This window comes from Salmo salar, chromosome 18 (genome assembly GCF_965601325.2).
Source record: "Salmo salar chromosome 18, fSalSal1, whole genome shotgun sequence".
In the NCBI taxonomy this organism is placed as follows: Eukaryota; Metazoa; Chordata; class Actinopteri; order Salmoniformes; family Salmonidae; genus Salmo; species Salmo salar.
This window is the reverse complement of record NC_138308.1, coordinates 73,444,901-73,469,432: the sequence shown is the minus strand read 5'-3', so window position 1 is coordinate 73,469,432 and position 24,532 is coordinate 73,444,901. Positions and strand designations below refer to the sequence as shown.

General features: G+C 41.6%; 1 protein-coding gene across 1 annotated transcript; it reads right to left on the bottom strand.

Annotated features, from left to right (window-relative positions):
• Positions 1-105: 105 nt before the first annotated feature.
• Positions 106-19,395, bottom strand: LOC106577707 (5-hydroxytryptamine receptor 3A-like). The gene is made up of 11 exons (XM_082964556.1): positions 19,356-19,395; positions 18,981-19,096; positions 17,741-17,785; positions 15,945-16,054; positions 14,771-14,943; positions 14,473-14,630; positions 14,152-14,362; positions 11,710-11,868; positions 11,442-11,551; positions 426-555; positions 106-302 (listed from the first exon to the last, which is right to left on the bottom strand). The coding sequence occupies exons 1-11, from the start codon at positions 19,393-19,395 to the stop codon at positions 106-108; spliced, it is 1,449 nt and encodes a 482-aa protein (XP_082820682.1).
• Positions 19,396-24,532: the final 5,137 nt, after the last annotated feature.

Sequence of the window (24,532 nt, the reverse complement as noted above, 5' to 3'; positions counted from 1 at the left end):
GAATGGATGACTGGTATGATAACGATATATTCTTGAGTTAATTTGGGAAATGGTAACTCATTAAACTTTTTCCGTGGTGCCCCAAGATTGCTAATGAGTTATTTTTTACATGATTAATGAAGTGGCTGGAGAGGTGGCCTGGGAGGCAGCTGGAGAGGTGGCCTGGGAGGCAGCTGGAGAGGTGGCCTGGGAGGCAGCTGGAGAGGTGGCCTGAGAGGTGGGCTGGATAGCAGAGGGCACAGTGGCCTGAGAGGTGGCTAAAGAGGTGACCTGGAAGGCAGCTGGCATGGCCAGTGTGTCAGCTGGAGCAGGACGATTAGTGACAAGTGAGGGTGCAAAGTCACATTCCTGAAATATATCAGGGTTGTATGCTAAAATGCCGGTGCACCTGAACCCAGCCTGTATATTGGTGGGTGTTGTGGCACCTGGAAGTGCTGTTTTGACAATGCCTGGAATGTCATATATGATCATGGTCTTTCCGGGGTTCATCCTCATCCATGCATCACTGGCAGAGTTCACCATTTTCTTCAACACACTCCTGTCTAGGGACTGGAGCTTTTGTGAAAAGTGTAGGGGGAAAGAAAGCAAGACTATGCCAGAGCACCTACAGAAATCAATGGCCCTGATAGACAGGTGTGAGCTGTGGTTGTCAAGGAGAAGGACCATCTTCCTTTCCAGGCTGACCTTGGTATGTTTGTGGAAGTGTTCAAGGAAAATGAGGAAGTTATCCTCCTGCATCCAGCCAGATCCAATTCCACATTCAACACATCCAATTGGTCCATCCCGTACAAAGTGGTTCTGGTATCTTTTGCATGGGAAAACAAAAGCTGGGGGGGATTTAGTTTCCTATTGCATTTATAGCACATGCCATTGACACTAGTGTACCCCTTTCTGCTGAGGTGATTGAGCCTACCTGTTTGGTGCCACATTTCGCAACCATTTCTATCAGGTGTTTGTACTGTGGTTATTCCTGTCTCGTCAACATTCCATATGTCATTGCCATTAAAGCTGTATTTATTTATCACCTCTCCTAGTTTGCTGAAAAACTTTGCTTCATTTGTTCTGTTGAAACGTGTGGCCCGTGACAGACAAGTTGCTTCAGCACTCCTAATGGAGAGAGTAGGGTGCCGCTTTAGGTAAGACGAGAACCAGTCTGCTCCCGCCATAGAGTTCTCATCCCATGACTGAGGATGCTTGCAACCATATTGTACAGCGAGTTGGTAGGCACATTTTCTGACCTGAACAATATAATAAAATATGTTAATTACTTCTCCCAATTAATACTTTACATTAATAATTTACATTAGTACTCCCTCCCTTGACCTTAGTTGCCACCAATGTTAACTGCTAACTTTGCCCTGACTTACTCCTCACTAATTTCTATCAAATGCTTATCTCACGAGGTGACAATCCATAATATAGATCAGCTGCTCTCAAGAGATACTCTGACAACTTCTGCTCCTGCTCATCCATGAAGACCCTGTTTCCACTACGGTAGCCAACATGAGGAAGCTCTCTCGACCCCTTCTCCAGTAGCTTCTTTCTCTCTTTGCAGAGTTACATGACATCCCATACAACTTTGCAACCGATCTGATTAACTTCCCCTACTCTGCTACATAATTTGATGCTCTTTTCAAAGTGTGGAGAGATACTCCCCTGTCTGTCTTTCTTGTCCATGATCTAGACATGCTGAAAGTAAAAGAAAACATGTACCAAAAACATCCAGTTTTACGCAGGGTTAGTTGTAACATTTTCTCACGTTGTTACAACTAACCCTGACCCTTGCTTCCATTTGAGCAAAATGTTAAAAATTTTGCATTGCTAACTTGCATAAAATATCTCCACAAACTGGTTATAAACCTGATATAAGTTTGGTGAATGGAACAACAAAGCAGTTGATGACATCACAAATACAGATATGGCTAAAATAATTACTTTCTTACCTCAAAATCAGATATCTGTCAATAGAATCTGCAGTTTATCACAGGGACTTGCTTTTTCACAGGAGGGTTCAGGACTAAACTGAACATGTGCACAGTGAATCACATGATTCTACCTCACTCCTGATTGGAGGCTTTGCAAGTATTACAACTATCCCGTGTTACAACCATCACCGGTCTCCCCCTGCACAATGAGTAACGATAACTTGGCTGTATACATGGGAATGCCTAGCACCAATGCTCCCTCTAAAATCATTGCGTGCCCGCAGTAGCCCGAGACTGCCACGCAGCACAGAAATATCAGCCCACAGAGAGAAGCACAAGATTGAATTTCACTCAACTTTCTAGAGCAGGTCAAGTTCCTCGGTGTCCACATCACTAAGCAATTATCATAGTCCAAACACACCAATACAGTCGTGAAGAGGGCACTACAACGCCTCTTCCCCCTCAGGAGGCTGAAATGATTCGGCATGGCCCCTCAGATCCTAAACATTTTATACAGCTGCACCATTGAGACAATCTTGACTGGCTGCATCACCACTTGGTAAGGCAACTACTTGGCATCCGACCAATAGGCGCTACAGAGGGTAGTACATATGGCCCAGTACATCACTCGGGCTGAGCTCCCTGCCATCCAGGACCTCTATACCAAGCAGTGTCAGAAGAAGGCCCCAAAAATTGTCAGACTCCAACCACCCAAGTCATAGACTGTTCTCTCTTCTACTGCACGGCAAGCGGTACAGATGCACCAAGTCTGGAACCAACAGGACCCTGAACAGCTTCTACCCCCCAAGCCATAAGACTGCTAACTAGTTAGTCTGGGTAGCTATTGGTTAACTATTTAACAACCTGCGTTGACCCTTTTTGCACTCTTTTGACTCATCACATACGCTGCTGTTACTGTTTATTATCGATCCTGTTACCTAGCCACTTTATCCCTACCTATATGTACATATCTACCTCAATTACCTCGTACCCCTGCGCATTGACTCGGTACTGGTACCCTAGTCGATCGCCAAACATTTCTGTAAAAAACCCAACAATAAAGCCTTGTGTTCCTATTTTGTTTTATTTGTCTCGGGCTGTTGACGGTAGGTGCACCTGATTCAGCTGCCATGTGTGCCGGGTAGGCGAACTGTTGCCATTTAGAACCATTTAATGTGTCTGAAGGTACAAACTCTGCCTTCCCGGTGGGCCCAGAGAGTAGATCAAGTGCACTATGGTCATACCGCTGGCCAATTGGATGGCTCAGATTATCGTGTCCGCAGTAAATTAGCAGTCATAAAAGAAAGTTACAGCAACATTGATACTGTAAGATTCAAAAAGTTTAGAACCATGACTAGAAAGAGACTTACAGTGAATACAGCAAAGAGCTGCTGTTTTTATGAGTGAGTTCATGTTTACGTTCTTACTCAGCACTGTCAACACTTTGCATTCAACACTTTTATAAACCATAAAATGCGCGTTCCTCCTATTTCCACTCAGCGCTACAAACAAGCAGTGCAGCAGTAATGAATGAGTAGGAAGTATATCTATAGACTTGTGTTGTTATTAGTAGTGCCTTGGGTCTTTTAATATTTCACTTTCTCGGTTTATAGGAGTAACAACATGAATTTGTGCATGAGGCAGAAATAACGCGGCGCAACTAGAGTTTCGCCATCAGCTGGAAGACGGTGTTCCTTTTTGGTCAGTGTCAGAGGAGGAAAGGGAGAGCGGAGGGATGTTGAGAGACGGACCCTCAGTCTGCTGCTCTCTCCCTTCGCTGAGACTGACCATCAGATGCAGGCATCATCAGCCCAGTAAAATAAAAATACAAAGAAAATGATTTAAATGCTCACTCAGCTGTGCCTCACAAGTAATACAACAATGGATCTATTACCGGTGTGATCATATAGCCTACCTCAAATGTTTTAATATAATTTAAAAAATTTCCAGAACAACAATGCATTGGCAGGGCATTTCCAGCAAAGACAATATGCAGTGATAATGTATTGGGCCGATAGCTTACTACACAAACCTCATTGCTACAGTACTCTTTTTAATTGGCTAATGTTTGTGCTGGATGAATCAGAATTAGTTGGGTAACATAGATAATTAAGATGTCTTATCTGTATAATATGCTTATGTGATATACTTGTTATTAGAATGTATCCCTTTGGACTTTGGTGTTGGCAGTTGTACCTCTTCCCTCAGCTGGGGCTCAGTCACTTGGGGCCCAGAGAGGGGAGAGGTCAGGCTTGTCTTTTACATGTCTCTGGTGCAATGCAGAATATCAGAAAGGGAAGATGACAGGATGGAACATGGTTTTCATATGTGAATGTGTCTTTACCTATTCTTAAACCATGTGAAGGGATGGCATGATTAAGGGGGAACAAATTACTTGTCTCCACAATGTCTGTGCGCAAGTCACTCCCTCTTTTGGCATTGGGGGGAGGTGTATGGCAGTGTCTGGAACCATTGTATGTCCTCTCTGATGTTGCACTTATCCTGGGATAATGTATGACTTAGAGACTCACTCCCCTCAGTGAGCTTGTCCAGGAGAGGGGTCAAGAAGGGGTTTTACTTGAGATGGGAGTATCTAGAGTTGACAATTGAGTTATGCCATTGGATGGGTTTTGTGCTATGAAGTACCAGGAACGAAATTAGAACCTCGTCTTAGGGACCAAACTGAACGATAATTTATAGCGAATGCTATCTGGCTACGGGATACTCCTTTCTTATTATAAAGTCTTCCTTTGTGAACTGTTCCTAATATCTGTGGTTTGTTATGTCGACTAGGGGGGTGAATCTTTGCTATAAAAGATCTCAGTAGCCATTGTGTTTTCACTCTCAACGGTTCATTAGAAATAAGGAATCTTTGAAAGTCATTGCTATTGCAAAGCTCTTATTATTAAAGATGTAGTTTAAGTATAACTCTGACTGGTGTGTGAAGTTTGTCTCTCCTCATTTGGTAATACAGAAATTAACCACCACATGTTGCATTGGCTTGCATTTTTTAAGTAATGTTAAAAAAAATCTGAGCGGTAGGTCTCGGCTTGCATTTTGACACAAAGTGATCTTGACTCAGAAAAGGTTGGTGGCCACTGTTCTAGAGTTTTCCCTGTTAACACTATCAACCATGTTTCCCTTCACTGTGGCAATTGTGATCGAATCAACCCAATATTAGCCACTTTCAATGCAACATACTGAAACAAAAACTTTGCAAGAGATTTTATTTTAGGCAGAACGCATCGGAGTCGGATTCTATTGCATTGACACACACTACTCAGTCCCTATTCTACACAGACCGGTGTGGCATAAACAATCAGAGCTGCATTAGGCCTATATGCAAATTGACCATTGCCATATATGGATTTGTGCCATTTACTTTGAACTGGACTGTGTTTACAGCATGAGCGGTCGTGAGTAGATGCGCTTGTTTTGAGATCAAAGCGAGAGCAGCATGTAGCCACGTGTGAACATTTTCTTCATATCCTCTGATAGTTAGTGAGTTATTAGCCCAGTTATAGATAATTTGCAGTTAACCATAGGGGAGTGATTGCTTTCTACAAGAGCACAAAACATGTACATTTCTAGGCATCTTTGAAAAGTAAGTCAGGTAAAAAGCTTTTTTTTTGTCTTAAAGGGGTGGTGTTGTATTTTGAGACCGGCTTGAATAAGCTATGTAGCCAATAGGCAGACGGTAGCATAATTTGTCTGAATCTCTGTAATAATGGTATAGTAATAATAATGCATTTTAGTTTGTAAAGTGGTTTCTTGCATCAAACAACAAAACATTTTCAGTCACCTCCTTGTCTTTAGGATTCTCATTGAAATATAGGCCTACATTGAGCACCACACATTGGCTGCTACTGTAGGCTGAATGATAGAAAATGTTAAAATGTTATGAGATGCATTTCGGCCCGCATGCCTTCCGGCCCGGCCCGAGTGGCCCGCATGCCTTCCGGCCCGGCCCGAGTGGCCCGCATGCCTTCCGGCCCGGCCCGAGTGGCCCGCATGCCTTCCGGCCCGGCCCGAGTGGCCCGCATGCCTTCCGGCCCGGCCCGAGGGGCCCTCCTGCTCTCCGGCCCGGCCCGAGGGGCCCTCCTGCTCTCCGGCCCGGCCCGAGGGGCCGGCTCCCCGGCCCGGCCCGAGGGGCCCTCCTGCTCCCCGGCCCGGCCCGAGGGGCCCTCCTGTCCCCCGGCCCGGCTCGAGGGGTCCGTCTGCCTGGCGCAGCTATCGGCTCCACCGAAGTGGGCGACGCCGAGGGTGGAGCAGGGTCCACGTCCTGCACCGGAGCCACCTCCAGGATAGGTGGGTTGGGGAGGGAGGGTGTAGCACAGTGCCATCGTTGACGGCAGCCACCCTCCCTTCCCTCCCTTATTGTTTAGGGGGTATTGCTTTTTGGTTTTGTTGGGGTAATGGGGATTTTTTGTGTTTTCTTTTAAGGTGCATTCCGGGGTCTGCACCTTTAGGGGGGGGTAATGTCACGTCCTGACCAATATTTAGGTATTATTTCTATTATATTTGGTCAGGACGTGGCAGAGGTATATTTGTTTTGTATTATGGGGTTTTGTGTGTGGTGTAGTGGGGTGTATTAGTTTGGTATAGGTTCTAGGTTTGTTTTTCTATGTGTAGTTTTGGGTGCTGGACTCTCAATTGGAGGCAGGTGTTTCTAGTTGCCTCTGATTGGGAGTCCCATAAGTAGGTGTGTGTTTGTTTGGTTTTCGTGGGTAGTTGTTTTTGCACTGCGTGTTGTGTGCCTGCAAAACTGTTCCTGTCGTATATATTGTTTGAATTGTTAAGTGGATGCTCTACTCCTTTATTTTAATTAAAGATGAGTATTCACATACCTGCTGCGCCTTGGTCCATTTCTACAGAAGACAGCCGTTACAATTTCCTCCATTGTTTTTGATGGTAGGCCTACATTATGATCAAATAGCCACAGTAGCCTACATGGCCACTATTAAAACTGTAACTTAAACTGGGTACAGCCTCAGTGTTCACAGTAAACGTGCCCTTGAAGTTGCACAGAATTTTCACAACATTCAAGTTTGCGCTCGTCAATGCCATTGGATGAATCCCTGAAAATATTCCAGTCTGTGCTAGTGTAACAGTCCTGTAGTTTAGCATCTGCTTCAGACCACTTCCGTATTGAGCTCATGATTGAGCTCAGTGTAAAATACAACAACTCTATGAACAATAAAGTAATCGCTATCATATCAAAGTCATTGCTATCATAAGTAAACTGAAACAAATTAACAATAGCCTAACAAGGATTACATTCAAATGCAAAAAAAATCATACAGTACTTTCTATAAACTCCCATGATAGGTAGGATTTACCATGTAAGATGTTGATTTCTAAAAATCATATGGATATTAACTCTATCAGTGAAAATATAGCATGACATGTCCTTTACACAGATCACTGTCTCTACTTACAAAAAGTCAAAAGTACGACAATAGTTCATAAAAAAAAAATCTGACCTTGAATTACAACCCTGTTTCTTGGTAAATATATAGACGCATCCGAAAAGACAACGTAGTGTCAGAGCGTTTCGTATTATTCTGTACGTAAATCTGAGACACTCCATTTAGTATGATATGTTACGTTTCGTATGATCTGTATTCGTGTGTGGATGTCCATCAGTTCACACATATGCTGAGCACTTGTTGGCTGCTTTTCCTTCACTCTGCGGTCTGACTCATCCCAAACCATCTCAATTTGTTTGAGGTCGGGGGACTGTGGAGGCCAGGTCATCTGATGCAGTACTCCATCACTCTCCTTCTTGGTAAAATAGCCCTTACACAGCCTGGAGGTGTGTTGGGTGATTGTCCTGTTGAAAAACAAATTATAGTCCCACTAAGCCCAAACTAAAACGGGATGGTGTATTGCTGTAGAATGCTGTGGTAGCCATGCTGGTTAAGTGTGCCTTAAATTGTAAATAAACACAGACAGTGTCACTAGTAAAGGACCTCCACACTATAACACCTCCTCCTCCATGCTTCATGGTGGGAAATACACATGCGGAGATCATCCGCTTACCCACACCGCGTCTCACAAAGAAACGGTGGTTGGAACCAAAAATCTCAAATTTGGACTCCAGACCAAAGGAAAATTTCCACCGGTCTAATGTCCATTGCTCGTGTTTCTTGGCCCGAGCAAGTCTCTTCTTCTTAATGGTGTCCTTTAGTAGTGGTTTCTTTGCAGCAATTTGAACATGAAGGCCTGATTCACACAGTCTCCTCTGAATAGTTGATGTTGAGATGTGTCTGTTACTTGAACTCTGTAAAGCATTTATTTGGGCTGCAATTTCTGAGGCTGGTAACTAATGAACTTATTCTCTGCAGCAGAGGTAACTCTGGTCTTCCATTCCTGTGGCGGTCCTCATGAGAGCCAGTTTCATCATAGCGCTTGATGGTTTTTGCGACTGCACATGAAGAAACTTTCAAAGTTCTTGAAATGTTCTGTATTGACTGACCTTTATTTCTTAAAGTAATGATGGACTGTTGTTTCTATTTGTTTATTTGAGCTGTTCTTGCCATAATATGGACTTGGTCTTTTACTTAATAGAGATATATTCTGTATCTCCCCCTACCTTGTCACAACACAACTGATTGGCTCAAACTCCACAAATTAACTTTTAACAAGGCACACCCGTTAATTGAAATGCATTCCAGGTGACTACCTCATTAAGCTGGTTGAGAGAATGCCAAGAGTGTGCAAAGCTCTCATCAAGGCAAAGGGTGGCTATTTGAAGAATCTCAAATATAAAATATATTTTGATTTGTTTAACACTTTGTTGGTTACTACATGATTCAATATGTGCTAATCTACAATGTAGAAAATAGTAAACATCAAGAAAAACCCTTGAATGAGTAGGTGTTCTAAAACTTTTGACTGGTAGTGTATATGTTATGAATTCCAATTTGTTGTGGCTAACATTAGCTAGCACTAGGGGTTAAGGTTAGGAGTTAGGTCAAAGCATTAAGGTTAGGGGAAGGGTTAGCTAAAACGGTCAAGGTTAGGGGAAGGGTTAGCTAACATGCTAAGTAGTTGCAAAGTTGCAAAAACGCTAAAGTTGTCCGTGATGAGATTTGAATATGCAACCTTTGGCTTACTAGACATTCGCGTTATACACTTACCCATCCACCCTGACCAATCGCACTCCTGTCTTTTTTTGCCTTAAATAACCTTATATCTTATGTAACCATACCAATCCTAAAATATTATACTAATTTGAGTACCATGTTATCTCTAGTCTGAGACCAGTCTGGAAGAGATCAGGGACGGTCATCATCAGGTCAACACCTGTATTCTCAGCACTGCAGATGGAGAAAGAAACACTAAGCCTCCTTCAATGGTAAGAGAGGGACAACTTTTAGTACTTGGAAAAACATTTGTCTTACTAGTGCTCATGGAGGTTGTGTATGAAGCGTAGTAACCCCAACATGTTCTCAGGGTAGGGCTTATTTTTGTTATCAAGTTTCAGGATCAGTTCAGATGCCAGCAGCGAACACAAAACAAAATCTGTAAATTGCGTACCTCTCAGTATTAAAGCCTTCTACACACTCTTCCAGGGGATATCCCACTCTATTGTTTTAGTGTTTCCATATACTGTACAGATTTAAATATACACTGGGTGGTTCGGGCCCTGAATGCTGATTGGCTGACAGCTGTGGTATATCAGACCGTATACCATGGGTATGACAAAACATTTCTTGTTACTGCTCTAATTACATTAGTAACCAGTTTATAATAGCAATAAGGCATTGCGTCTAAGAACAGCCCTTAGCCGTGGTATATTGGCCATATAACACACCCCCTTGTGCATTATTGCTTAAATATACGCTGAGTGTACACATTCGGAGCACCTTCCTAATATTGAGTTGCACCCCCTTTTGCCCCCAGAACTGCCTCAATTTGTCGGATCATGGATTCTACAAGGTGTCGAAAGCGTTCCACAGGAATACTGGCCCATGTTGACTCCAATGCTTCCCACAGTAGTGTCAAGTTGGCTGAATAACCTTTAAGTGGTGGACCATTCTTGGAACATACAGGAAACTGTTGAGTGTGAAAAACCCAGCAGCGTTGCAGTTCTTGACACACTCAAACCGGTGTGCCTGGCACCTACTACCATAACCTGTTTTAAAGGCACTTAAGTCTTTTATCTTGCCCATTCACCCTCTTAATGGCACACATACACAATCCATGTCTTAATTGTCTCAAGACTTAAAAATCATTTTTTAAACTGTCTTCTCCCCTTCATCAACACTGATTGAAGGGGATTGACATCAATAAGGGATCATAGCTTTCGCCTGGTCAGTCTGTCATGGGAAAGAGCAGGTGTTCCTAATGTTTTGTACACTCAGTGTACACGTTATGGTAAATTATAAAAAATGACATCTGTCTCACCTTTGATCTCCACTGATAGAAGGCTCTCTCCTTAACACATTGCTCCAGAGCTTGTATGCTGCAGTTGCTTGACTGTTTCCCCTACTGACGTCAAATTCCATTGTTTCAGAACGCCAAACATCCAGAACTTTCAAAAGTACTTCACAAACCGTTTGTTTAAAATTAATATTGTTACTTTTTTAGCGATAATATGTTTATAAATAAACTGAAAAACAATACTATGGTGCCTAGTGAAGGGTTTCCTTCTCCATGACCCCTTGTTTCATATACACCCTTTAACACCACTGATGAGTTTGTGGTTTGAACTCAAACAAATGCTTACACACCGAGACACACACACACACATTATAATAATGTTGCATCTATTATAAAGCATGTAAAAATACATATTCTATCAAATCTTTAAAGAAAATGTGTATTTTACGAAAGGATAAAAGGAACATTAAATTGTTTTATAGTGTTCTGAATATTTATTAATATTCATGAACAGAAGAATGTGCTTTAAAAAATTGTATTACAGATAGGTTTACTAACCGATAGATTGCAGACAAAATGTCCTAAATGTAGAATAAAGGTTGTTTTCTTTATATCATGGGAAAAAGTGTATGTTAAGCACTACTTTGGTTTTGGGGGATTTATTTTGTTATGAAGGACAGTAAACACACGAGCAAAGCAAACTAGCAGTTTATTTACCATCCGTAAACTCAACCACAAAGTAATATCATGAAGGACAACTCTACAGATACAGACACCATGTACAACCAATTTGAAAGAAGAAGAAGATCGCACGGGTCAAGTAACTTAAAAATGTAAGGTCAAACACAAGGCATGTGAGTATAGCTAAATATATATTCTAGAATATAGGCAAATAGCAGACAAACACAAGGGGCCTAGAGCGCCAAGACATGATCTACACACACCTTATAAAGTGCAAAACTAATGAAGCCACTGATGATAAGTGAATACCAGAAAACCAATGGTGGTGATGAGATAAAGGCAAAAGTAAGCCTGGTCAATTTGTCGGCCCACTCTCTCCCAGTACCCAGGCTTTTTTTTGTCACATCTCACGCTAGCAAAAAAACATTTCTGCCGTATGTTCCGCACCTCTAGGATCCGCTGCAGTAGGCGGGGGTTGCTCAGCCAGTCTCCATTAAGGTCCTTGTTTGGAATGTCCTCAACCTTCACCAGGCTGATCTCAGCATCTCTCTGAGACTCTAGGAAGAAAATGGGAGGTTTTGTAGCAAGTATTAGAAACATAAGGAAAGATCTTGAGCATCATGAACAATCCCCTTCCTCCCCTCCTAGAATCAATGTGGCGTTTACCCAAGAATGAACACTCTTATGAGGATGACAAAAGAATGAGAGATTTCACCTCTTTGACAGTCGGTCTCTTCCGGAGTCTCCTCACAGGTCTTAGAAGAGGTCTGGACGTCGTGATCAACCCTGCTGTCCATATCAATCAGGAAGCTCACCAGCATGGTCTCCAGGAGACTGAGCCCCGTGAGGGCAAAGATTACGATGCAGTAAAGAGCTGGAGATGGAGGACAAATGATGTGAAGAGGAGATGAAGACTTCACATTGTACATTTCCTATCCTTAATAACAAAAGTGCAGGTTTACTGTGGGCTTGTGTTATCATAAACTGATAGAGATGTGTTCCTATAATCACGTAACTGCTTGACATGTTCTTTTTATCCACAAAATGTCAACTGTGGCCCCAGATGACCAGACTTGACCATTTACGGTACAAAATAACATGAAGTGCTAACAGCTTAGCCATAATCAAAAAGTTAATTAGAAAACATTAGCCTTGCAAAACAGTTTTAGCTTAGCTAGCATCTATTTGTCACAGTCCACTGTGGTGCTATCACAGACTGGAACATGTTCCGGGATTCTTCCGATGGCATTGAGGAGTACACCACATTAGTCACTGGCTTTATCAATAAGTGCATCAAGGACGTTGTCCCCACAGTGACTGTACGGACATACCCCAACCAGAAGCCATGGATTACAGGCAACATTCGCACTGAGCTAAAGGGTAGAGCTGCTGCTTTCAAGGTGTGGGACTCTAACCTGGAAGCTTATAAGAAGTCCTGCTATGCCTTCCGATGAACCATAAAACAGGCAAAGCGTCAATACAGGGCTAAGATTGAATCGTACTACACCGGCTCCAACGCTCGTCTTATGTGGCAGGGCTTGCAAAGTATTACAAACTGCAAAGGGAAGGACAGCCGCGAGCTGCCCAGTGACATGAGCCTACCAGACGAGCTAAATCACTTCTATGCTCACTTCGAGGCAAGCAACACTGAGGCATGCATGAGAGCATCAGCTGTTCCGGACGACTGTGTGATCAAGCTCTCCATAGCCGACGTGAGTAAGACCTTAAAACAGGTCAACAGCCTATAGGGAGCCTATAGGGAGGAGGTCAGAGACCTGGCCAGGTTGTGCCAGAATAACAACCTATCCCTCAACGTAACCAAGACTAAGGAGATGATTGTGGACTACAGGAAAAGGAGGACCAAGCACGCCCCCATTCTCATCGACGGAGCTGGTTGAGAGCTTCAAGTTCCTTGGTGTTCACATCACCAACAAACTAGAACGGTCCAAACACACCAAGACAGTCGTGAATAGGGTACGACAAAGCCTATTCACCCTCAGGAAACTAAAAAGATTTGGCATTGGTCCTCAGATCCTCAAAAGGTTATACAGCTGCAACATCAAGAGCACTTGACTGGTTGCATCACTGCCTGGTACAGCAATTGCTCGGCCTCCGACCGCAAGGCACTACAGAGGGTAGTGCATACGGCCCAGTACATCACTGGGGCTACGCTTCCTGCCATCCTGGACCTACACCAGGCGGTGTCAGAGGAAGACCCTAAAAAATGTCAAAGACCCCAGCCACCCCAGTCATAGACTGTTCTCTCTACTAACGCATGGCAAGCGGTACCGGAGGGCCAAGTCTAGGACAAAATGGCTTCTCAACAGTTTTTACCCCCAAGCCTAAGACTCCTGAACAGGTAATCAAATGACTACCCGGACTATTTGCATTGTGTGCCCCCCCACCCCTCTTTTACGCTGCTGCTACTCTCTGTTTATCATATATGCATAGTCAATTTAACTATACATTCATGTACATACTACCTCAATTGGCCCAACCAACCAGTGTCCCTGCACATTGGCTAACCAGGCTATCTGCATTGTGTCCCGCCACCCACCACCCGCCAAACCCTCTTTTACGCTACTGCTACTCTCTGTTTATCATATATGCATAGTCACTTTAACCATATCTACATTTTTTACATTTTTTTTTTTTTGTCATTTAGCAGACGCTCTTATCCAGAGCGACTTACAGTAGTGAATGCATACATTTAATTTCATACATTTTTTTTTTCCTGTGCTGGCCCCCCGTGGGAATCGAACCCACAACCCTGGTGTTGCAAACACCATGCTCTACCAACTGAGCTACAGGGAAGGCGTGTACATACTACCTCAGTCAGCATGTACATACTACCTCAGTCAGCCCGACTAACCGGTGTCTGTATGTAGCCTCGCTACTGTTATAGCCTCGCTACTGTATATAGCCTTGCTACTGTTATTTTTCACTGTCTTTTTACTGTTGTTTTTATTGCTTTACTTACCTATTGTTCACCTAATACCTTTTTTGCGCTGTTGGTTAGAGCCTGTAAGTAAGCATTTCCCTGTAAGGTCTACACCTGTTGTATTCGGCGCACGTGACAAATACACTTTGATTTGATTTGGAGAGGTAGATATGGATTGAGATTTGACATGGTATGATTGGTAGTTAATATTATTACCTATGAGTGGCAGGTCATCTGCTGTGGAAGGCAGGATGTCATTGAGAATCAGCAGTAAGACAGAGATGGACAAGAGTATGGTCACTTTGTAGCCCAGCTTTTCCCCCTTGGCCTCATCAATGAAAAAGGAGGCCAAGTCCAGGATGAGGAAAAATAAGAGTGGTAGTAGGAGGTTGATCACATATAAAAGGGGTCTTCTTCGTATGCTGATCTGTGAGGAAAATAGTAACTTACTGGACTTAACATTGTTTTTTGAGAATGATCAAATACCATGAGAGAACACATTCCTATTCAAATTCTTGCTCTCTCTGATTTGCATACCTTGTAGACCAGCTTGTCCCAAACAATGTTGTTGTCGTAGATGAGCTTTTCCATGGACAACCTAATGCCCAGGAAGTCCCATTCCCCCAATGTAACCATGACCTTCTCGGAAAATTGGCTCATGATAATGCTGTTGGAGAAGGGCCCCAACTTTATACCTATCAGTAAAAAGATGAAAGAAAATCTATTATACCTCCTGTGTGTGTGTGTGTGTGTGTGTGTGTGTGTGTGTGTGTGTGTGTGTGTGTGTGTGTGTGTGTGTGTGTGTGTGTGTGTGTGTGTGTGTGTGTGTGTATACCTTTAAGCATAAAGGAAATAAAGGTAATGCTGCAGTTCTGGGTGTCAAAGGGGAACTTAAAAAGATTCATCTTGCAGGTGGTGGTCAACCGGCGGCTTTCTGTCACATAGGCCATGCCAGAGTGGGCCACCTCTGTGTAGGGGCTCAATGTGATACTGCCTGTATCAGAAATGCTGAGGGTGCAGACAACAGTGTATCAGTATTCAGCTACAGTAAGAGTTGACTTATTTTAAAGAGACATACTGTCAATAAATCATGATTTCTTGGCTAACATTACATCATGGAGCAACAGATTTAGTTTAACTTCACTTGGCATTAGATATCAGACTGCAGGTCAGGCCCATTGTGTTTTTCATTAAAAGCAAACAAGGCATCACTCTCCCTAGCTGAGTAAACTCAACTCTGTCCATATGCAGTATACATCTCTATGGAGTTGAGTTGCGGTGGAGTGTACCACCGGCTATATTGAGTTGCTATTAGTCGATACTGTGGTCCTTGCTTTGTTTGCTGAAATCCATACTTTTTAATATAACTCATCAAATACAATCATCTTTCTCGTTTCTGTTTCTCTAAGATGATGACACAGTGCAATTGAATCTCAGCCTACGATTAGAGTTTAATGAAAAATTATGGATTTCAACAAACAAAGAAAGGACCACAGTTACACAGGACAAACATAGGTACACAGTAAGGGTTTAACAATTGACATTTTTACAAGTATTGTCTGATAGCGACTTGATGTAGTCATAGGACACTCCAGATATGTATGGACTGAAATGAGTTTACTCAGCTGCGCTCTCTCAGTCAATGAGACATATTTGCTGTTTTTAAGAGGCTTATGAAGAGAGCAGATTGCAGTAGGAAACACATCCGTACTAATTACTATGAGTGAAAACAGCCTTTTCATAAAAGTACCTGTAATCTACGGTATATGTTGTCCCTGAAACAGTGTGCTAAACACAGCCAGAGAAATGTGGTTCTCACACCCAATGCTAATGCCCATTGTTAAGGATGTTTTGGATGTGTTATTGAACCTCTTGTCAAGCATGCACCATTATCGACATTGACATTCACTAGAGTACTCTACACTTCCATTACTTTTTACATCATGGCGTTTTAAGCATGCGCAAATGATATCAATCATTTCAACATCCCTATGATGAATGATACTCACTCCTCTAAGATCATAACGTCTGGTATCCACAGCATGTCTCTGGGAACTGCTACGCTCTCAATCCCACACCAGTCATTGGGTTCCCACGATATCAGTTCATTCTCCCAGCCCTGTAAAAAGACATGGGAGCGAAGAGGCTCATGGGTGAATAAAACCGCAGTCAATGTTTTTATTAAAACATGATATAACACTGCAGTGAATGGATGGTTGTTATTGGTCAAGAGTGTAATTGAGTCATGAGGAACCAATGACATTCATATTGATGATGAATGGTTCTTATTTCTGATTAGGCAGGTTGAGTATTCAATATCAAATATGAGAGGTCAAATGAGATGAAGACATTCACAGCCTTTTAGAGATGGATTGACGTTATATCAATATAATCTATAGTCACTGGGCAATTCCATGGTAAAGGAATTACGCTGAGGCTCATATTTTTCGCTTTAAAATCTATGCCAAACAAAAACAAATGACCGCAAAGTTAAATAAACCATTCAACTCTATGTTAAAAGTAGTCCTTGTGCAATCCCCCCCAAAAAATAAATAATAATAATCGAATGTGTCATCCAGACAGACACTCAAAGTAGACCGCTGTCCATGGGGCTGAAGTTGCAACATGACTATGCAGCTACATGTCTATCTAATTGATGATAGGCTTTCTATGGTGCCAGGGCTTTGCTTTAGCTAATGGATGAATGTTTATTGGTAGGTCTATTTGGTTGTAATTTTCTCAGGTTAAGCCTAACATTTCAAGAAGCTATACACGGTGTCACAATGCTGCATTTTTAGACCGCTGGCTGATGGCAATAATGGGCTTACTTTTTGAGTAATTAAAGTTGGAAATTCAAACATTGCAGATTGTTATTCTTTTGTATCGAAAATTTATTTGACAATCAGCTACCAATGGATTTGGTAGCTGTCCTGTATAGGCTAACTGAACCTGCATTACATGAGCCGTCCTCGTGCTTTGGATAAAAAGTTGTTGTTTGTAAAAACCAGTCTATTAATGCCAAATAATAGTCAGTCCACCCTCAAAACACTAGCTTACTAGAAATTGTTTCATTATACAGTGTACTATAAATAGCTACAGTATATACTGTCTTTGGCTGCTATTTAGGTGCTATTTATAATTTTTTTCTGAAATCCTCCTTTTTTTGTGTGCAAATTTGTGTCCACGCTTGTAGGTCTACGTTGCGGGCCAGCCTGTTTTCTATACTGTGTATTGCCAACCCATACAGTCTTTACTGAGACATTTTGCATTGTATGTCCATTGCACTGCAAACAATTGAAATATAGCCTTGATTCTTGAATGATGCATGCCAAGATAGAGCAGAGACAAGAGACTGTTAATATTGCAACCACACGACTCAAACACCTGTTTAAAAAGAAAAGGAGCCTTGATGCCATGGCATTTGTTCGCAGATATCTCCCTTATACTTTCAATCGGTTTGATAGTTGTCCGCTACTTTGCAATCATACATTTTTGTTTGGCATACATTTTAAAGTGAGTCTCAGCTAAATGATGGTCCCGTGGAATTAACCTACCTGCCCCAACCACATCTTATTTTTTTTATTTTACTAGGCAAGTCAGTTAAGAACAAATTCTTATTTTCAATGACGGCCTAGGAACAGTGGGTTAACTGCCTTGTTCAGGGGCAGAACGACAGATTTTTACCTTGTCAGCTCAGTGATTTAATCTTGCAACCTTTCGGTTACTAGTCCAACGCTCTAACCACTAGGCGACCTGCCGCCCTAGTCAATCTAAATGATAACTAATTATGATTAACTGTACTTACCATTGAGATCATCACATGGGAGGTGAAGGTTTGGGACTTCTCATTCTGCAAACAATCAGAAATGAAAGGATGTCACAGAGACAACACTGGAGTGTGTGGTAGTGCAGTACATATTGTGCATTTAATTACACAGATATCATTCAGTGCACTGTATTACAAAGTGCTGAAATCAGTTTAGTACTAGTCACTTTAACATACAGGACAACCAGTTAAATGTAACTAAATGTAATCAAAAATGTAATCCATGTAATCCCCAAAAGTAATTATTTATGGGAGGGCTATAAACAATAAATCGTAATGCTGCATACTCAAAGAAAGGTTACAATCTCACCTTTCTGGTAAAAATAGTTATATATTGCTGAGGTGTAGTCACTTTTGAGGACACAAGCTCAAGTATACAGTACAAATATGATACAAATTTGAAATATTTTATATGATGTATTTCCTATTCAACAAAACTGTATGAATAAGGCTCAAAATGACATGCTTACTAAATATAGTGTAATAAAATTATAAAAGAGCTAACTATAAGATTTCACCTTCCATACATATTTGTATGTTTTAGTATTAGAGAAAATGTGCATATTTTCTAAAGGTCTCTTGATCAAAACGTTTGCCCCGATCGCTGTCAATGTCTCACAGAGCTCTAGCTTGGCTTCCTGAACTTGTTAGGAACTCGCCTTTCTTCTCAAATATATTGTCCATGACCAACAGAAAGTGTTTTTTGTTTAAAATCTAGGAATTGTTTTAAATGAATGACTATAAATTGATCTCCAAAAGTGCTACAGTGATGAAACCACTCTCTTCTGCTGCGCTAAGATGTAAGGATTGCAGGCATGTGCTTTGTCAGTGGCTGTGACACGAGGTTCGGCTAGGAGTTGATGGACAGTTGGAAGAGCGAATGAAATGGTAGGAGGGACATCCCAGCTTCAAGTGGTTTCAGATTTCACATCCTACTTCACACAGGCAAAAAAATATATAGATCCAGGGCTCCCGCTCAATGCAAGCCATTTTGATCTACATTGTCCACAGATCGATATATAGGCAAAAATGTCGGTCTGAACTGGTACCAGAACCATGCAGGTCCCCTAAACAGGGGACTTTAGATGTTTATTAACATACAGGACAAAGGATGCATGAATGTATCAGTCAGGGGTCAATACACAAGGAATATCAAACAACAGACAGTATTGAAAGTTAGATCTGAATCTGTAAGCTACAGGGAGCTAAAAATACTTACCACATCCAAAATACCATATAGATAAGTGTCCACCATAACCGGCGTAGGTGTTGTCCAGTTCCACACCGGCCGCACATTTGATAAACTCTCACTTTTCTGTGACAGACCCAGGTGATCTAGAAGACGATGATAGGAACAATTGCTCATACTTGAGACGCCACCTGCTAAGGAGATGAGGTCCCATATTAGACATTATGCTGGTACCATAATAATGGCAAACAGGACAGGTTAACTTCCTCTCATCAACCAAGTGTAGACTGTGCAACTCACGACTGTGCAAGGCATTAGCTCTGGGAGCTAACGTATGTCTACAGGTCTCAAGCAAGGTTACTCATCATGCGGAAAATGGCTAATTGAACCACCTTGAGAACTCACCCATCAGAGCCAGTGAATACAGAAGCCACAGAGCGATCATCATTGCTGTGTGTACAGGCTCACAGAGTGGTGTCCAAGTGGCAGGGCTGCGTTTTCTATTTGTGTGTGAGTGTATTGCTAGTGCGCATGACTCAGTCGACACCATCATTTTTCATGACTTTTGTCAGGGGAACAGAGTAATAAAACAAATATCCATTCTAGTTAAAATGTGTAGTTCCGCCTATTGCATAGGCGTAAAGCTCCAGTACTGAACGACACAGATTGGATTCAGTGGACTGATGGTGAGGGTCTGCTCCTAACCTAGAGCTGAGATGAGCAGCTTGTGGTCAGTAGCCTCGTCTCACCTCGTGTTTAACACCACTGCGTTTGTGGCTTGATATAAGAGAGAAGAATATGTGCTTTAGAAAATTGTATTACAGAGAAGTTTACGAACCCATAGATTGCAGACAAAATGTCATAAATGTATAATAAAGGTTGTTTTCTTTATATCACAGGAAAAAGTGTATGTTAAAGCACTACTTGGGTCAAATCGTCTCCCATTACCCAGGTTTCTTCTTGTCACATCGGCCAATTTCCAACCTTACATTCTTCAGCAAAATTCTGGAGAAATTGGTTTTCAAACAGCAAAATAATCTTTTAAGTTTAAAAAAAATCCAATCTGGTTTTCGTGCCCGCCACAGCACAGAGACAGCCTTAGTTAAAGTGGTAAATGATCTTGGAGCCAACAGATTCCAAACAGCTCTCTTTCCTTGTACTCTTGGATTTAAGTGCTGCATTCGACCCTATTGACCGTGATGTCCTTCTGGACAGACTGGAGAGGTGTGTTGGCCTCTCCAGTCCAGTTCTAAATTGGTTTAGGACCTATTTAACCGGTTAAGAGTTTGTCATCACCCTTGTTGAACATAACTCAGAGAAAATAGCCATCACATGTGCCTTTCCACAAGGTTCGATTTTGGGTCCGGTTTATATACTTGGCAGCGTTGTCAGAAAGCACATCATTGATTTGTATTGCTATGCAGAAGATTCACAACTTTACATTTCCATGTCACCAGATGATTTTAGCTCCACATAAATTATTAGACTGTATTAGTTAGTGATTTAAATACTTGGATGGCTCACAACTTCCTCCAGCTAAATTAAGACAAGGTACTTTTTATTGGAGCCAAAGCACAGAGAGAGAATCTGGCTGCACATTTTAATTCACGGGCAATAAAGATAAAACACCAGGTAAAAAGCCTAGGTGTCATTTTAGATTCTGAACTCAATTTCAAATCACACATTGGGAATGAGACCAACATAGCTTTTTACCGTCTGAGGAACATTGCCAAGGTGCGGCCGTTTCTATCTCAGGCTGATACAGAGAGACTCCTCCATGCTTTTACTACAAGCAGGCTTGACTACTGTAATGCTCTCCTGTCTGGTCTACCCAAGAAAGCCTTTGGTCAACTGCAAAACAAACAGAATGCTGCACCACAGGTGTTGACCAAGACCAGACGGAGAGCACACAATACATCGGTTTTAAGGTCTCTGCACTGGCTGCCTGTGAGTTTTAGAATTAGTTTTAAGTTTCTTCTATAGTTAAAAAAAAAAATCAATCCACGATTGTGCACCCCAATGCATAAGACATGCTTTTGAGTTACGTCCCACATAGGTCCTCTGGCACTTGCCTTTTAACTATCCCAAAGCCTAGGACCAAGAAGCATGAAGAGGCAGCCTTTAGTTACTATGGCCCCAGCCTTTGGAATAGCCTGCCAGAGAACACGAGGGGGGCTGAAACTGTGTACATATTTAACAGAGATCTTAAAACACATCTTTTTAGCTTTTTTTTCCCTTAAGGTACTTTTTCATTCATTCCGTTTTTATTGTTATTCTTTAGTTTTTTTTTAATCCTCTTATGTTTCAGTTTTTTTATTCATTTATTTATTTATGTTTTTCCCTGTGAAGCGCATTGCGTTGCATTCATGTCTGAAATGTTCTATATAAATGCAGCTTTGATTTGATCTCACGTTAGCAAAGAACCATTTCTTCCGTACTGTACGTTACACACATCCAGGATCCGCTGCAGCAGGCGGAGGTTTCCTTCAAGGTCCTTCTTGTTTGGAATGTCCTCAACCTTCACCAGACTGATCTCAGCATCTCTCTCAGGTGCTAGAAAGAAACTGGGAGGTTTTGTAGAAAGTATTGCAAACACAAGGAATGTTTTAGTTGACAAGACAAAAAAAAAAAAAAACACTAACCAACAAACATTACCCAAATATACATTTATTCCCCCACCCTCTCCCCTTCCCACCCACAGGACCTGCTTACTTAAGTACATATAAAGTAACGATTTTATACTGCTAAGAGTTGTAGTCCATATATAGGTATTTCTGTAAATAACGGGGACGGGGGTTGTATATGCTGTACAGTGCATGAGTGCAGAGTTTGATGGTGAGCCGTGCATTGCATGAAGTGCAATTTTGTGCTGTTTCTATCAGGTACATTGTTAAACATACTATATTGTGTATTGTACTTCTTGTATTATTTTGGTAACTACTGTACATTGCCCCAGTGAACAAGCACCAAATCACCATGCGTGAGTGATGAGTTGGATGGTGAGCCGTGGATTGCATGACGTGCAATTTTGTGCTGTTTCTATCAGAATAAATCTCCATGACTGGTGCTACAAATTGGAGTCCGTGTCGATGATTGTACACAACGCACCAGAAGAGTACTGTTACACAAGCCTCTTGTATTGTTTAAAATTGCAGGTGTAACATGGCAAAACCAAAATATTTGTCATGTTATTTCATTACCAGATGATATTGTGAATAAGCCCAGCAGGCTGTGTAATATGTTGTCATTTATATCCAGAATAATTAATAGGAATAACGTTGGGTGTTGTGCGATTAGTCTATCCTACACAATATCGCACAGTAGACTAGCGTGTCCAATCCTAGGCACAAAAACATATGAAAACATAAACTCATTACCTTGATGCGATCTCTGTTAAATCTAACGATTAGAACGGTTAGAAGCATTTGATTTAGCAATCGCATACATTAGTTTGGATTTGTGTGCCAATGAAAACTATTTTCACCATGTAACTTAAGGATACACAAAATGTTACTTAGTTACACTGCATTTCTGAGATCTCTATACAAAAGAACTGTAGGACAGCTAGATCCAGGGTTCTTACAGGGTTTAAGTTTAATGTCTAATGTAACTGATTAATGCTTAATATGATATAACGACAACGTACACTGCCATAAATGCAAGGACAGAAAAGTAATGTTTTATGTCACACAATTTGACAAATCCATCAAGACACCAACCATGATAAAGGGTTGTATTTTTTCCCTTATTTTAGCAGGTAAATTGACTGAGAACACGTTCTCATTTACAGCAATGAGCTGGGGAATAGTTACAGGATGAATGAGCCAATTGTAAACTGGGGATGGTTAGGTGGCCATGATGGTATGAAGGCCAGATTGGGACTTTAGCCAGGACACCGGGATTAACACCCCTACTCTTACAATATGTGCCATGGGATCTTTAGTGACCACAGAGACTCAGGCCACCCGTTTAACATCCCATCTGAAAGACAGCACCCTACACAGGCCAATGTCCCCAATCACTGCCCTAGGGCATTGGGATATTTTTTTAGACCAGAGGAAAGGGTGCCTTCTACTGGCCCTCCAACATCACTTCCAGCTGAATCTGATCTCCCATGCAGGGACTGACCAGGACCAACCCTGCTTATCTTCAGAATTAAGCCAGCAGTGTCATGCAGGGTGGTATGTTACAGGTTTTAAATCAACCCATGCATTTTTTATTGAATATAGCTATGATCCCCCTTATATCTTAATGTAATGACATAAAACAAATAGGCAGATTATTATCAAAGACTTATCAACTGCTGTAACAAGTTGTCCAGTATAGAAAATCCTCACTGGTATCCTAGTTTATAGAAAGACCCAAAGGTTAATATTCTATGATTTTGCACCATGCAGGCTAGCGATTGATGGTTAGTTTAGGAACCATTCTCTTGGCTGCTGTTAGGCCTGTAGGAAAAATCCTCCTCTGCCTGTATGTTACGTTCAGTGAAGGGTCATAATTAAGCAGCAGCACTTTGGGCAGACATGCAATGGGTTTAGGCAAAATGCCTGATAATGATGAAGCCACAGATTGCCAAAAGGAGAAAACCTCTGGGCAATCTTAGACCATATGAATACATGCGCCAGGAGTACCCTGGGGGCAGAGCATACAGACAGAGGTTGAGTTTATGTTCATCTGGGAAAAAAATGTTTTTGAGTCGGAGAACTCATATGGGCAAAATTGTCGTGGGTCATTTGGTAATTACATTTCTTGATGAGAATGTAATATTGGACCAGACAGTACTTCAGTTAATATCTACTGCTGGTACATCTTCATTCCATTTTTAATAGATTGGTCATATGTTGGTTTGTAGAAATATTTATAATTTGGAGACTATGCCCTTACTTACCCTGGAGGTAATTATTTTGTGGATAGGATGAGATGATTAGAATCCCAGTGTACTCCATAAGCACGCAGAGCAGAACGAAGCTGCAAATAAAAGAAAAATGAAGAACCAGGCCGATATTATTGCTTTTTCAAGTCATGGAATTGTTGGGGTCCGTTTCCTTGTTCCTTGTCAATCATTGGCTCATTGGTGAAATTAGCATTATGACAATATCTTTAATTAAATCATTCAAAAACCTTTATTAATGCAATTGCAGACAGAAGTTGACAACAGGAACATAACGCATGTTTCCGAGTAAGTTCTGCATCAAAGAAAAGGTCCCAAGTTATTTTATTAAACCCAAAGTCCAGCCCAAGTGATGTCACTTCCTACGTCATTATATTCTACTTAGGAGACCAAAACCAACACCAAAACTCTTGTTTATATACCTATCTAAAAGCTTAGCAGTAAATGTCCAAGTTGATTTATAGTGGAATGTCTGACATCTCTTACACTCCCCTGCAGAGTTCTGTCTTCAGTCACACATTTCTCAGACAGTTTCTTCATAATAGGCAGAGAGACTAGAAAAGTGCTGTGGAACAATATTAAGCCTCATAATGTATATATATTGTTCATCTGTAGTCTAGGACCCTATAAATGTAAGGACCCCTCCCCGTCTATTAATACAACATAAGCATAATCAATTATTATAATA